The sequence below is a fragment of the Aulonocara sp. 'chitande type north' Nkhata Bay genome, linkage group LG22 (genome assembly GCF_057382095.1).
Source record: "Aulonocara sp. 'chitande type north' Nkhata Bay isolate Kocher_YH1m ecotype deep benthic linkage group LG22, A_spYH_male_GT1.1, whole genome shotgun sequence".
NCBI lineage: Eukaryota > Metazoa > Chordata > Actinopteri > Cichliformes > Cichlidae > Aulonocara > Aulonocara sp. 'chitande type north' Nkhata Bay.
In genome coordinates this window covers 20,128,469-20,144,561 of record NC_141364.1, presented here as the reverse complement: position 1 = coordinate 20,144,561, position 16,093 = coordinate 20,128,469, and the positions used below count along the sequence as shown (strand labels likewise).

Sequence of the window (16,093 nt, the reverse complement as noted above, 5' to 3'; positions counted from 1 at the left end):
GCGTGTTTATTATTGTTTTACCTGCACCTCATTCACCTGTCTGTTAGCTAAAGGCGAAAAAAGTAAATGCTTTAACAGACGGCAGCTTCTCTGTTCATCTTGTATCTCAAATAGAATACGTCACTAATTAAATTAAATTATATTGCAATGTTACAATAAAAACTTTATATGTGTGTTTAAATTTAAAAAAGATGTAAACATTTTTCAATATATATTTATGGTGCTATCTTCCGCTGCTACAGCCTTCCTTTACTGTGGGCTATACAATGCGCCGGGGTCTCCACGGTAACGGGGTGCGCCACAAGGCCAGCCAGTGCGTGGCTCCCGGACGCTCCGTTACACCTCCGGAATGTGGGCAGACGGCGTGAAAAGGGGGCAGTGAGCGGCCCACATTACAAAAATAACCCAGTGGTCCTTTGGAAATGTGCCAGTGGCGACACCGTGACTGCAGACCGGAGAGAACGCCGTCCGCACGCACCCGCGCGCGGATGACGTCATGGGTACAGTAGATAATGGCTACCCTTATAGAAAATGTATTGGGGATCATATGGGGCATTTGTAGGACTCCTCCGGCCCAGTAATCCCGGATTAAATAGCCATAAGTATATAATTAGCGCCACTTGTTATTTTTAGACGCACAAAGTTAAAATAAGATTACCCCCCTCTTTGTCATTTACAATGTTTGAAATTATACCTCTAAGTCTCTATCATATGAGTTCCACTCAGGAACATGGTCAAGTTGTTCTGTATTGTCTTCTTTTTTAATATACTAAAAGTAATCATGATACTTAAATCACAATATAGTAATACACACTTTCAGACACAGCTGCTAATCTTTCTATGAAATTGCTGTTATTTTATTTTGAAATTCAACTTAATTACTTGAAATACACTAAACAGCCATTTTATTAGATACACTTAGCCACCACAAGGTTGAACCCCCTTTATGCCTACAGAGTTTTCTAAATTTTTCTTGGTATACATTCAACCAGCTGCTGGAAACGTTCCTCAGAAATTTTGCTCCATATTGACGTGACAGCATTGTGTACTGGGAACCTCCTGTTCTACCACATCCCAAAGGTTCTCTTTTGGATTGAGATCTGGTGACACTGGAGGTCATTTGAGTACAATTAACTTATTGTCTTGATCAAAAAATGTTTGAAATGATTTGAGTTTTGGACATGCCATCAGAAGATGGATACACTGTTATTATAAAGATCAGCAATAATACTCAGATAGGCTCTGGCATTTGAACAAAGTCGGTATTATGGGGCTCAAAGTGTGCCAAAAAATCTTCCTGAACCGTCAACGCACGGATGGGTCCATGCTTTCATGTTGCTTACACCAAATCCTACCCCTACCATTCAAATGCTGCAGCAGAAATGGAGTCATCAGACCAGACCATATTTTTCTAGTCTTCTATTGTCCAGTTCTGGTGAACTCATGCAAATTGTACACTCAGTTTCCTGTTCTTAGCTGACAGGACCTGGTGTGGTCTTCTGCTTCTGCAGCCCATCTGCTTCAGAGATGCTCTTCTGCATACCTGTTGTAACGACTATTTATTTGAGTTTCTGTAGCACTCTGGCCATTCTCCTCTGACAGTTGACATCAACAGGGCATTTTCACCCAGAGAACTGCGGCTCACTGTGGATTTACTCTTTTCCAGACCATTCTCTCTAAACCGTGGAGGTGGTGGTGGAGTGGATCAACAGTTTCTGAAATACTTCAACAACCATACCTCGTTCAAAGTCACTAAAGTTATCTTTCTTCCCCATTCGTTTAAATATCACCACTTAATCTTTACTCTATCTACATGCTTAAATTCACTGGGTTGCTGCCATGTGATTGGGTGACTAGATAACCATATTTTTCCAGTCTTCTGTTGTCCAGACAGGTGACTAGATAACAAACTTTTGAACATGTGTACCTAATAAAGTATGAAGTAAAAAAATTCTAATACATTAAAGGTGAGTAATACACATTTTTAGAGGTTTAAAAAGTATATAAGTAATGAAAATTTACGGTGACTGTATTTTCAAATTTAACTGTCTGTTTAGAGTTCATGTTTTAAAAAAATGAAATTAAAGTGATTTTATTTTGAAATTCACACATCAGCTTCATTAATGGATCCCAGTTCAGCAGCGGAGGCATAAAATAAGTCAACTCACATGTACCGTTACTATTATAATGTCACTTTGAGACAATGTTTTGACAGTCAAATCCTCGCTGCAGAACATCAGCCCAGCTGGGTGCATCATTTGGATAACGCTCCTGACTAATCCTCCAAACAATTCAGTGCCTTATAATCCCAATATTATTACAATGTAATCAAAGGATGGAAAGCACTCAATTTATTAAACCCTCCTGGGTGAGACAAATGAGTCTGCACACACACACACAAGCACACACGCAGAGACAACAAGAGCCACATTTCATGTAGAAAGTGTAGTTTTATTATTTCAAACTTCTCCTTAACACCCGAGAAGGTTTTCACCTCATACCTGTCTCCCTCCTTCCCTTTTCCTTTCTCCAGTTACATCTACAAAAACTACTCATTACTGTGTATGGTACATTTTCCTCCTCAGTCGCCATGCTCTGGAAATCAGCGAATGAGCTGCAGGAGTGGACGTAGCTCGTGAGATGACGATGGTGGGGAATATTAGCTGCAGATGGGCTTAAAAGAAGGCAGCGTGAGGATGTAAGCAAAACGAGAGGACGAGGGAAACGGGTACTAAGAAAACAAGTCTGGACGTGTAACCCTCTCCTCCCACCGAGTCCCACCCACCTGCCCCCACCCCTTTTTGTTTGTTTTTTCTTTCCCTAAATGGAACCAACAATAACAATCATTGGCTGGTTATTTACATGCACAGTGTCCCCCCCGTTACCACCCCATAGACACACTAATGCCTGATCCCAAAGCCATCTGCTGATCAACAGTGTTACATGTTACAATATGTTGAATAGATTTTCCTGACAATCACTTTTACTTGATTTCAGAAGCAAGCCAAACCTATAATTTAAAAAAGACAAGGCTGGTGATGTTCCATGGTAAAACAAAAACAGCAACGAAATCAGCCTTTTGATAAATATTTTCCATGTTGTGAAAGCCCTCTTGTACAAAACTATTGAAAACCCCATCAGTCAGCCACGCCGTTGCACCAAATTGCACCCCTTTGTCACAACAAAGCTGGGCACTGTAGTTTATTTTAAACACGCACCTCTCCCTCACTGTAAATACTACCTGGACATAAAAATAGTTTCCACAAACGTGCTCTTTATTGCTAAAGAAACTACAGCGTGCAGCTGTTGTAGGAAAGTACAGTAAAACAAATCAGTGCTGGGCGCTACAGGGAAGCTACTGAAAGATGGATGTTTTTTGGTCTTTTCATGTTTTGCCTTGTATTTACCGTAATAATAAACAAGTGAAATATCACCTGCCTTATCTTTTAAGGAATTCACGGTTTTCTATGCGTCCTGGGACCTCAGCAGTGGCTTCGGCTGGAAGGTGAAAGCAGGGAAGGAGGAAGGGGGAGATGGCTTTGGGAGCGGGAATCGTAATCGACTGCTCTACACATCACCACGTTCTAAAAACAACAACAGGTACGAGCCGTGCCTCTTTTTTTATTAGGTGACCCCCCCCCCAACCCACCCACCCACATCGACGAGCCCAACCCCACCCACCCCCCAAACAAAACAAAACAAAACAAAACAAAGCAAGAACAAAAACAAAAAGAAATCACAGGGGCACCAAGTGGTAAGAGTCCAGGGTGCAACTGCAAAGCACCAGCTAGTCCTGTGGAATTACACAATCACACACACACACACACACACAGCAGTGGGAGTGTTGAGAGCTGGCAGTTTAGTGAACTGTCCCCTCGGTGAGGCCAGCTCTTGTTCTATGAATCTCTTCTCCCCTCGCCTTCCTCCCGCGTCGCCTTCCTCTCGTCACGCCCCCCGGCATGCTGGTTCTTCCCTGAGCTCTGTACATTCTTTTCAGGGCCATATTTCACTTTCTCAGACACACACACACACAGTCACACACACTCACACGCCTCTCCGTCTGGGTGGGGTTAAGTCCATTTCTCAGGTAAACTGTGACAGAGTGAGTCCATCCACAGTGACACCATCAGGGTTTGGCCTGAAGGGGGTGCTACCAACAGTTAACCAGCCCTGCAGGGGTGCAGAGAGGATGACATAAGTTAAAATTACAATATGCTGCACTTTGACATAACTGCATGAAAAAAGGCACTTCACTGATTTTACTCATGAAGTTGAATTTCGTGTCATTAAACTGCTCTGCCAAAAAACCAGTCCTGTAATTTTCAAAGGCAGGTTTTCATGCTTTAACGCAAAAACTGTTATGGTTATGAAATGTCTAACATTTTTTGAGATTGATACAAATGTATGGAGTTAAATTAGCCTCAAAAGGATTACAAACTAATACTTACAAGGATAAAAAAATACTGATCATTCCTGCACAAATGTTTACGTTCAAGGACACAAATCTGATCATTTTTACTTTCAAAAAGCTGCTACTTTCAGCTGCTCTCTTATTCACAAGGGGTCGCCACAGTGAGCCGCTCTGCATGTTTGATTTGGCAGATTTTTTATTTTTTTTTGCACCAGATTAACACATTCACTTGGCAAGCGAAAGGTCACTGGTTCGATTCCAGGTGGAGACACAAATCCCCTTTGGGTTTGTATCAGGAAGGTCATCCGGTGTAAAACTCTACCAGCCTAGGCGAGTAGCCCAAAGAAGCCCTTCTTGACACAACCCCAAAGGAACAGTATCCTCCCGGATCAAACCGGGGATCTTTCCCTCATTAGGCGACAATGAAAACCTTCTTTTAGCTCACTTAAGAGCTTTGCCTGATACGGAGAGATCTCGTGATGTGTGCACTTGTTTATTTGGAGCATTTTTCACATTTGCAGCTTTGAACGGTTTCTCAAGCTGCGTTCAAGTGCTAGTGAAAAATTGGACACTGGAGGCCTGTAACTGAAGAAGGATTTTGTCTCATCCAGGTAGCTTGAGGGTTAAACCTGGGTTTTCAGTACCATGAAGATGTGTCTCTTTTTAGCGGCGCTCCAGAGCAGGTTAAGTTCTAGATTAGAGATCAGAGGGTATGAAATCACCACCTACTGACCAATCAGTTCTCCAGCAAATTATATCATCATTCCCAGAAGGTCCCATGGACCTCTGTGCGTGGACGGCATGAGGATCGAAAGTTTTTTTAATAGTGTCTAAAGTCTTTGCATTTCCCTGATAATTAGCAATAAATATAGATTCTTATATTATATTTTAAATATAGATTTTAATCACCATTTAATATCTCTGGAGTAGGTGACACAGGGATCATTTTCTGTTAAAGAAAACTCATATGATCCCATATGATTGCAGAGAGATACCCTGGGTATACTGAACTTGCTTCATAGTCCAGGGCCCTGGCCTTCCCTTGGATTCTAAGAAAAACTAAAAAAGTTTTTAAAGCTACAGGTCTGGATATATATGCATTTGTAAAGGAGTTTTATATTTGTGTGGATTGGAGCATGCATTTTGTGAGTACCCAAAAGTACTCACAAAAACGTTGTACACATTTTCATCATCCCTTTGAGACTAACTTAACTCCATACAAATTAAGGACTAAAAACAGATCCTCACTCAGCTTGACTGCACTACATTTATCCAACACCATTACACAATAGCAGTGCTACAATGCTGGAATAGCGCTTGAAAGATTAACAAAGAAAGCAACAAAAACAAAGATATTAAAATAGGAGACATTTGGAGAAGATGGCTGTAACTCACGTGTAAAGAGGCTGCAGCTGCAGATGAGAGGACTTCTGAGGAGGCTGGTAGCCATAAGAATCGAACCCACCAATGAAATCAACTTCATGAGGGGAGAAAGAACAAGAATGACATCATTCCACTTTCCCTTAAACTGTGTGTGTGTGTGTGTGTGTGTGTGTGTGTGTGTGTGTGTGTGTGTGTGTGTGGGGAGGGTTATATACCAGGTGTTGTATTTCAAGATAACTCTCTCACAGCATCAGATTGTATCATCTTATGCGTTTGGCATGCTTTTATAGACTGCAAACTGTGACATCAGAATGAGCAGAGATACAATACCAATACATCAACCTCCCTACTGCCTTTGTGTCACTGATACATAGTTCTAATCTTTCTCAGTTGATTAAAGGAACAGAGTCATGTGGTGTCGAGTGAAGTAGGATTGATTAGCTGCATCAGTGGGGCTATAAAAAAAAACAAACAAACATCAAGTTCTGGATCTGTTTTCTCTACAGCTAGAACTGAACAGCTCCATCATTTTAAAGTAAGAATGTTGTAATGCTTTCTTTTTACAATGAAGCACAAACGTGGTTTAAAAAAAGGCATTTAGTTATTTATTGATGTGTACACACTTATAGAGCTTTCAATAACATGAAGTGTAAGACAGATTAATTACCTGCCACATGCTAGGGAAAACGTGTATTCCCAGACTGGTTGCCGACTGATTACTGGAGGTTGCTGGCTGTCATTAAGTAAAAACACCTTGTGGTAGCTTTGGTCACTAGCAGATTGCAGCAGTTTCCTGTAATTTGCCTGGAAGATGCCTACTTTTCAGTTTGCGTAATGCTTTATTCAACTTTAACTACACTCGAAGAGTAAATGGCGAGTATTTGCAGGCAAATTGCTTCAGCTAACTCTAGCAACCAACCAGTGACAGAATGCACACTTTTACATGTTTTCCCCACGTGACTGGTAGTTTCTAGATGAATTGTGTGACATTAGTGTATAACAGATATATTAACTCATTCACTGCCAGCCATTGGCAGTGAATGAGTTAAACCCATTGACTCATTCACTGCAATTGACGGCTATAGACGTCAATGGCAGTGAATGAGTTAATATGTGGTGAGTATATCAGCTGATTTAAAACAAGCAATGTGTCACCATTATATTAGGTAAAGAAACACATTTGTCTTGAATATATCACTCGAATCTTTTTTTCAAAAGGCAAAAACAAACAAAAAACAATAAAAATGCACGACACTGCAGTTCCTTGAGTGGCCACTTGAGGCTCACTTCAAAAGTCAGTGTGTCCCCACAGACTCCATAGATTGAAAACGTGACGTCATTCCGGGGTAAAACCGCAAAGGATTCTGGGAACGCGTGGCAAGCGGTACTAGCGCACGCAGGCTTTCACATGAAAACAGTCACACAGCGATAAAAAGAAACACAAAAAATGGCAAGAAGCTGTTGTATTATTAACTGCAATAGCCGGTCGCATGACAGCCACTGGAAGCCGACGGGTAAAGAGATTGTTTTTTTTATCGGATTACGTCGTGGAAGAGAAATTGTTCACGCCGTGTTTCCGATGAAACAGCTGATGGATGGCCTGGATTGCAGCCATTCGAAGACCAAATATAAAGTATAAATCTTATATTGATTTGAATTGAATTCATTGCGCTATGCTGCTTTGTTCACTGTGGCTTTGCGGGCTAATGTTTGTTGTGTTTTGTAGGAAAACCAGCCTACAAAATGCTGGAATGCGATCCAGACTGTGCACCCTCTTATCAGCCTGGGTCATACCGAGTTTAAAGCTGCTACCACAGCGAGATTTGATCGGTTAAGAGAGAGAGAGTGATATCAAAACAGCCACGCAACGTCCTGCATATATGTGCCCAAGTGTTGTATTGAAGCAATCAAGTGATGAATAACTGTTTTCCAGTATGTTGTTTTGCAATGTTTTTTTTTTGCATTGTTGATTTGTTTTTTAACGACGCAGCTAATAAAGCATAATGGGAAACAATTATGCCTCTTTCTTGTAAAATTCTATAATAGAATGAAACAATAATGCCAGTTATAAATAAAGACAATAAATTGAATGAATTACGAAACACTCATTTTTTGTCTATTAGATCTGAAAATGTTGTGTAACACTACAACCTGAAACGACAAATAGATTGCGTTTGCCTGTAAAGGAGATAAAGGAAAAGAATTTAACAACAGCTGTGAAATGGAATAGTCCAAATCACCAAAGTAAACTGGACCTGGGCTTGTTGCAGGGATCTGAAGTTAATAAACATCTTGTGAGTGTATGCACTCACACTTAGGACCATATAATAATAAATATGTCCGTGATGAAAGTTGGGCAGCACGCTAACGTCCTTACTCCACTCTGTATGCTCGTAGGGGTCTGACACTTTCACTCCTTTGATTTTCTCCTCGTCCTTTTTTTTTTTGCCTTTTTGTCATGTCTGTCTTTGTACGGACGTTTTATACATAACTGTTTTTGGGGCAAATAAAATGCAAGTAGGGATTAAAACCGCAGAATTAATGATTACCGGTGCTGGAAATACTAGCGCTTGATGCAGTGTTTTGATTTTGTTGCCACAGGTACCCACAAAGCAATGCGCGAAAGTCACGTGGTCTGTCAATCTCTATATTAAAAAGCCGAATTTTTGCAGAAAAAAAAACCAAATCTATTACAAAATCTGATTTAGTCTCTATATTATAAAAACAAAAAAACAACATGGCGATGGATCTAAAGCTAAAATTTAGACCGGCTGATGTCAAACACTCGCTATATCCATCTTTTATATACAGTCTATAGTCCATCTATTTTATGAGTGTGAGTGGTGCCTTGTTTTAAAATAATACATAGCTGAGAAACTTGATTTTGGTTTTATGGATTTTAAACAAATCGTGTAGATGTTGCGTGTTACTGTTAGAACATCACTGACACTATGCTATGACAGGCATATAATTGCAATACAGCATGCTATTAAGACGTTAGAGACACAGCACTCGCCCACTTCCTCTTACAGGAAATCAAACTTATAACATTGATATGGGACTTCATTTCTTCCACTGAGTGAGCGTAAAACACTCACAAGAGGCACATCACGGGAACAATCAGTCAGACACGCAGATGGCACACTCACGCCGACAGACAAGCACTAGCCAGCTGACAGACGGACACTCTCATGGTGGGAATGCATCCTAATACTCCCCACAGATGGAGGGCTCAGATCACCCAGAGGGAATCCTCTGCAGTGATATCGCTAAGCATGACTCGCACAGGAGAAACCAATGAGACGACAGCACTCGCACTCAGAGTCATGGATCTCTCACATAAGAGCCCTCGAAAATAGTACGACAAGCACACCTAATCAACTGAACAAGGTGCTGGAAGAGCTTTTAGTGAGAAGAGAAAGATACTCACAGCTGTCCTCGTCATCCTGGAAGACTTTGCTTACGTAGCAGGCGTAAACAAAGCCAAAGAGCTGTTGGAGAGGAGATGATCAGAAATAAATACAAGGGTTGTTCTGTTAGCTGAGTCACTGCTGACTTGTCCAATATTTCTCGGAAAATGTTTTAGCATGATATTGAGGGCCAGCAAAGTGATACAAAACCAAAAAATGAATGTACAAGAACGTGTGTGTGTGTAAGTGTGAGTGTGTGTTTGATACGTACAGCCAAGAGGATCTGAATGGCTGAGCTCAACACCTCGATGTACTGGTAGTCGAGCAGACACCCGGACACAGTGATGACATGGTGGTCATCGGGGGCCATGCGGGAGTCTAATACTGGTGTTACCAGGCAACCAGGACCGTGCTCCATCCACCACGAACGATGGAGGGATGTGTTGAACGTCATGAGAAAGTCTCTATCCTAAACACACACGCATACAGTAGACACAGAGCTAATTGTCATTCTCTTACTGTATCTTAAAGCTTCTTTTAATTGTTATTAATACAGTGATGCTTTTCTTCTGTCTTCTGCCATGTCTACACTGTTATGTTAAACATAACCAGTTATTAATGAGGTCAGTCTACGTAGAAGTAATACAGATCAAACTTGAGATTCTTTGCTTGGTTTTGCAAAAAGGGAAGACAATCAGAAAAAAAGTTGTCTTAAAAGTAGAGGAGCAAGTGAATGAACACAGTGGCTGAACTGAGATGAATACGGATTATTTTAAACTTTAAATCACTCAAGGCTAATTTACTAGGATCGAAAAAGAAAAATACGGATGTAAAAAGACCTGCCTTAATCGTTAAGTCTAAAAAATACTTCTGAAAAAAGCGACATAGAGCCAGAGAACTGCTAATATTTGGTAGCTGATGCAAAGTAAAATGATCTATAAAAATGTACTTAAATATAACAACAAAACCATACAAGTCAGAACAGGGGTCGCACACAAAACACAACTTACCTGAGAGAGGTTTCCAACCTCCAGGTAGAAACAAATAATGAAGGAGTTCCATCCCACCCAGACGACCAGCCATACTGCATACTGCCAAACAGAGACACAGGGATCGGTGTTTGGGGACCGTAAGTTACACACACAGTTAGTGCAGGAACTGGGACTCCGGTGCAAGATGATGGATATACACTACTCACAAAGATGAGGTATCTGAAGCGAAACTGCACAGTGCCAAACATGCCCAGGATGACGGCCATAATGTGCAGGAAGTTGGCCAGAATGGGAGCCCACTGGTAGCCCAGGAAATCAAACACCTGCCTCTGAAGGGCTGCCACCTGGGAAGGGGTGGGTCACACACACAGACACACACACGTATATATGCATATTAGGAAAGAAACAAGCACACATGCAAATATAAAGGACAGAAAAACACAACACACACACACAAGTAGTGAAGGCTACACACACACATACAGTGACAGGGAGACACATACACAGGCCTGCCGCAGTTGTTTCCATGGTAACTGCCTGGAGCACCAGCCAGTCCAGTGACTGTAAAAAAAAAAGAGGAGCACCCCCAAAAAGCTCCACCAAACTAATGAGAATCTATGGGCCAAAACCCTGTGCCGCACAACAACTCATCAGCCGGGCAAACAATAGCCTCAATAACTGCTCCTCACACTGCTGCTGTCCACGCCTGCATCACACTCACTGCGGGGAGATGTTACAGTCACTCTTATAACACAGTCATCACCCTTGAGAGTGTCAGTCCTGAGCTATTTCAGAGGAAAACAAACATCCAACTTTCACTCTACAGTAGAGACCAGGTGGTGAGAAGAGCATTTTTGTTCTTTACATTCAGATGATTTTTTTTTCTATATGGAGCTATCAAGCCTCTCTTTATAAACATAGACGACCCTGACACTAAAGACCCCCCTACCCTGTACCCTTCTGCTTTATACACACACCCTAGCCTGTAATGTGGCATGGCACCCCAGCAGCTGCAGCTCAAAGCTTTTTCCTTGTGTGACTGCATGAAGAGGCCAGACAAACATGTCTGATTACAATGTGTGGGTCTGTAGCACGCTCCTCTAATTATATCTTCATGGTGAGTGAGTAGAAACACACACACACACACACACACACACTTACCAGCTGCAGTGAACATATCACCAGCAGCGTGCATCTCCCGTCGCACTTCCCCATTTTGGAGGGCTCAGGACGCGGCTTGGAGCCGCGGAGGCTCCGGGGAAAAGATGGGTCCCCGGTCAGATCCAGACTGCCTGGTCGCCTCAGCTCACAACATTCCCGGCTGAATAGACGTGCCCAAGGCCGCCGCCTCCTCCAGCAGCGCTGGTCCGGCTCTTCCACTCACAGTGGATGACCCATCTTGGCCTCTGCTTTTTTTGTTTTTTGTAAATAACAGTCGCGGGAGGGTTTCAGGAAGGAGAGAGGTGAGGAGGAGGTGAAGAGGGTCCAGTTCACGCCTGCTGCGGTCTGACCACCACAGAATCACCTCGGCCACACCTTCCGAAGAGGGGCTACACAAAGACACAAAGAGAGACGGAAAGCTGTCATAATCCGCTCCGGGCTACAGACAGAAATGAGCATCATATGATTCCGGATCACACGGGGGTGGTGGCGGTGAGGAGGAGGAGACCGACCCCGCAGTGGTGGTACTACAGCTAACGTTTGGCTACATACACTACGGACACAAAGCAGCCCGTTGTGACTCACGGTTTTTGTAGGAGCGGAAGAGTATCGCCCCCCTCCCCACCTCCTCCTCTCCCAACCTCCGTCGTCTGGATCGTCTTCTCCTCGAGCTGCTCGCGGGGGAAGAAGTCAAGTTAGCGGGCGGTTTTTCTTACCGATACCGGGCTCCTTTGCTCCGTCTCGCAGCGCCTTTTGTCAACAATCGGTGCCGGGGCAGGAGCAGCCGGGGGGAGAATGAGAGAGAGAGAGAGAGAGAGAAAGAGAGAGAGAGAGGGGGTGGAGGCTCTCAGTCACCGCGACCCCTCGAGGAGGAGCTGCATGGATTCTGCGGATCCGCGTGCGCGAGGGAGTCAGCGAGTGAGCGCGAGCGAGCAGCCCCGCGAGGCTTTTGAAAGGATCACAAAAGAAATGGGGGCCCGCGGTGGGTGAGGGGGTTCAGACTTGTGGAGGAGGAGGAATAAAATCGCCTCCTCCCTCCAGCACCACCATCCAGACCGAGGAGAGGGAGAGAGGGGAGGCTGGCCCCCGGAGGTGCTGCCCTTTTCCTCAGCTTGTGGTTATTCGGAGCGGAAATAAACACAATTAGCAGCCTTGTTTAATCTCAGCTACTTACCACGAGCAGCGCGACAGCACAATACAGTGAGCTGCACACAAGCTATATCAGAGAAGGAGGCAGATGATGAGGCGGCTATTGCAAAGGGCCACGCAGGAATCAATGAGCAAGACAAATGTTTTATTTGGACTTGTAATTCACCATGCTTTTGTGTCAAATCTTTGCAAATAAAGAATTCTGAGTTGTCCTGTTTTGATAAATTAAAGCACAGACTCCTTTGGGCTCTACTGAAGTAGATATGCAGTCAAATATAATTCTAAGTGCGGTACAAAAGTATTTGCCCCCCAGTCGTAACCACTTTTTAAGTGGTTCAGTTCAGTTCCACTAACCACACCCAGAGCTGATTACTGCCAGACCTGATGAATCAGGAACTCACTTAAACAGAACCTGTCGGACAAAGTGAAGTAGACTAAAAGATCTAAAAATAAAAAACCAAACAAAAAAACAACAACAACAACAACACAACATGCCATAATCTAAAGGAACTCAAGAACAGCTGAGAAACAAACTGACATCTATCAGTCCTGAAAGGGTTATAAAGCCGTTTCTGAGACTTTCGGACTTCAGTGAACCACAGTAAGAGCCGTTATCCACAAATGGAGAGAACCTGGAACATTGCAGAATCTTCCCAGGAGTGGTCCACCTGCCAAAGTTACTCCAAGAGCGCATCAACGACTCATCCAGGAGGTTACAAAAGAACCCAGAATAAAATCTGAACTGCAGGCCTCAGCTGTGTCACTTAAGGTCAGAGTTTGTGATTCAACAAGACTGGGCAAAAATGGTATCCATGGGAGAGTAAGAAGAAAGCCGCTGCTAACCACAAAGAACATGACAGCTTGTCTCACAGCTGCCAAAAACATCGTGATGATCACCAGGACTTGTGGGAAAATATTCTGAAGACAAAAGTTGAACTTTTTGGAAAGTGTGAGTCCTGTTACATCTGGTGTAAAACTTACACAGCGGTCTGGTGCTTCAGGTTTTGGAGTGACTGAGTCAAAGTCTGGACTTAAATCAGATTGAAATGCTTTGGCATGATCTTAAACAGGCTTTTCATGTTCAAAAATCCTCCAGTGTGACTGAATTAAAGCAAATCTGCAAAGAAGAGTGGGCCAAAATTCCTCCACAGCAATGTGACAGACTCATTGCTAGTTATCACACACGGTAGATTGCAGTTCTTACTGCCAAGGGTGGCACAACCAGTTATTAAACTGCATTTTTTTATTCAGTCAGGTTATGTTTGTCAAATGTTAAATTGGCTTGATGATCTAAAACACGTAAGCTAAAACCTAAGAAATCAGGAACGAAGTACATACTTCTGTTGGGCCTTAGGGCAGCCCCTCACTTCATCCGCTCTGTGAAATAAGCTTTTCAAGCCAATCTCTCTCTTTGAGACAACTTTCTTCTGATTGGCTGCCTCCTTCAAGCAGAAGGTTTTAGCAGCAGTTGGGTGGGGTTGCTGTGTCTGTGATGACCATATAAGGGTGTCATCTTTCGTTGATGTCATAGAGATCCAAGATTAGAAAAAAGTGCCTGACACAGAGTGTTTAGAGCAGCCTGAAGTTTGAGTTTTGCGTCACAGAGATTTTTTTCTTTTTATTTATTTTTTATTTTATTTTTTTTTACATAAGATGACATCACTATTTCAAAGTTTGGGCATGTTTAACTCACCCTTGTTACCAGAACCAGCTCTGGGCATAAGCTGGCAGAGCAGCTGCTCTGAGCCCCCCCCCCCCCCCCACACACACCAACAGGGGGTCCCCCAAGAGAACACGAAATGTAACAGTGTTAATTACATAAAACATAAATGAAACATTCATGCACACTGTAACCATTTGAAACCAATCATTTCAGAAACATCGGGAAGACTGAAGTTCATCGCAGGGATCAAGCAGGACTCATGATCTTCACCAACAGCTCCTCGGAGGGAAATCGTCTTCTCCGCCATAGGGCCGTCCCAGAAGATGAACAGAGGTCTAAAGGTCATGTGCTTTAGAAATAGGAAACAAAATCCAGCAAGGACCTGAGAGATGTATTTGGTCATTCAGCTCCACTGTTCACAAAAGCCTCAACAGAAATGGTATCAGTGGATGGGTGGCTGTCAAGAGGCCATCATGAAATACCATCTGGAAAGAGTCACACAGTGGGACACTATCAGTCATGGACTGGTCTCCCCAGAGCCCAGATCCTAACATCATTGAAGCAGTGTGGGATCTTCTTCACAGAGAACAGAACAAAAAGCAGCCAACATCCAAAGAAGGGCCTTGAATGTTCATCAAGCCCAGAGAACTATTCTTAAAGACTACTTAAAGAAAGAAAGCTGCCTATGAGAGTTCAGGCTGTGCTGAAGAATAAAGGTGGTCATGCTAAATATTGAGCACTCTATTTAGATTCTTTGGAGTACCCCGAGTGAGACCGAATTGAAGTCATGCACTACAGACAGTTAGAAAATTAAATTCTTTTAAATGAATTATGCTGAGGTATTAATAGCTAAAAATGCACTGTCTACAAGTAGTACTGGTCTTACTCGTCTGTGAAATAATGAGTTCATTTCAGGTCTTTGAAAAAACACACACACACAAATGCACACGCAGTTACACAATAGGGCTTTATAAAATATGTAAAGCACACTTTCTCTTAAGAATGGTAAAACCTTTATTAGGAAAACTGCAGCCAATAAGAAAATGCACAGGATAACATAAAAAACAAAGCTGTGTGGGGAGCTAGCAGCCAGTTTATGGTGTTTTCGAACTGCACGCATAATGAATCCCAAACAACTTGGAGTGGATTGTAAAACTGCACCATAAACCTCCAAACCACACATTTAACTTGTACCATTGTACCACTGCATAAGTGATTTGTGAACCCTTTACTGAGATTTCTGCTCTGACGTCTTGTAAAATTATAGACAGTCACAACGGGACCAAACTAATAGCACATTTTTCATGTCTTTATGAAGCCCTGAGATAGACTGGCAACCTGAATACGCTGTTAAGAAAATGGATGGATGTCTTTATTAAACACATTAAGTTACAAGCTGTAAGTCCAAGCTGGAAAGAGTAAGTCAGCATCTATACCTCAGTAATGATTTCTCCAAAAGATACTCCGAACAAGACAAGTTAACAAGATAGGATAACAGATATTAATCCCTTTAAATCCTTGTAAGATAAATGCATGCAAAGTCACAAAGTTAAATCGCAAGTTCCCTAAAAAACATTACAGAGACGAACAAAGCTGGAGACTACAAAACCAACATCCAAAGATGTTTCTGTTCATCAGTCCACAGTAAGAAAACTCTCTACAAACAGCTGAAATTCAGACCTGTTTCTATGCTAAAAGTGCAATCTTCACGTTTAGTTTGGGGTTAGTTTTAGTCTTGTTTTCATTACAATAATAGGCATGATATTTGTCAGGGGAATATTTATTTAAGAAGTTCAGAATTGATATTAAAATATGAAACAGAACACTCTGTAAAGACAGCAGAGTCAGATTGATGTAAACATGGTAAGTGCCAATAAACACATCCACAAAATCCTCTTCAGAGAGATCCTTTTGGTATCCATCA

The 16,093-nt window shown here is 42.4% G+C and overlaps 1 protein-coding gene across 1 annotated transcript; it reads right to left on the bottom strand.

Moving 5' to 3' along the window:
* Positions 1–3,692: 3,692 nt before the first annotated feature.
* On the bottom strand, positions 3,693–12,375 carry nkain1 (sodium/potassium transporting ATPase interacting 1). The gene is made up of 8 exons (XM_086280510.1): positions 12,074–12,375; positions 11,358–11,746; positions 10,403–10,540; positions 10,215–10,295; positions 9,476–9,673; positions 9,225–9,285; positions 5,807–5,888; positions 3,693–4,170 (listed from the first exon to the last, which is right to left on the bottom strand). Exons 2-8 carry the CDS (start codon positions 11,409–11,411, stop codon positions 4,161–4,163), a joined length of 624 nt encoding a protein of 207 aa, XP_086136636.1. The 5' UTR covers positions 11,412–11,746; positions 12,074–12,375; the 3' UTR covers positions 3,693–4,160.
* Positions 12,376–16,093: the final 3,718 nt, after the last annotated feature.

Coding starts and splice junctions, on each gene's coding strand:
- nkain1 (XM_086280510.1), bottom strand. CDS start 11,411: ATGGGGAAGTGCGACGGGAGATGCACGCTGCTGGTGATATGTTCACTG. Junction 10,541..11,357: donor TGATATGTTCACTGCAGCTG/GTAAGTGTGTGT, acceptor ACCCCTTCCCAG/GTGGCAGCCCTTCAGAGGCA. Junction 10,296..10,402: donor GCTTCAGATACCTCATCTTT/GTGAGTAGTGTA, acceptor TCTGTTTGGCAG/TATGCAGTATGGCTGGTCGT.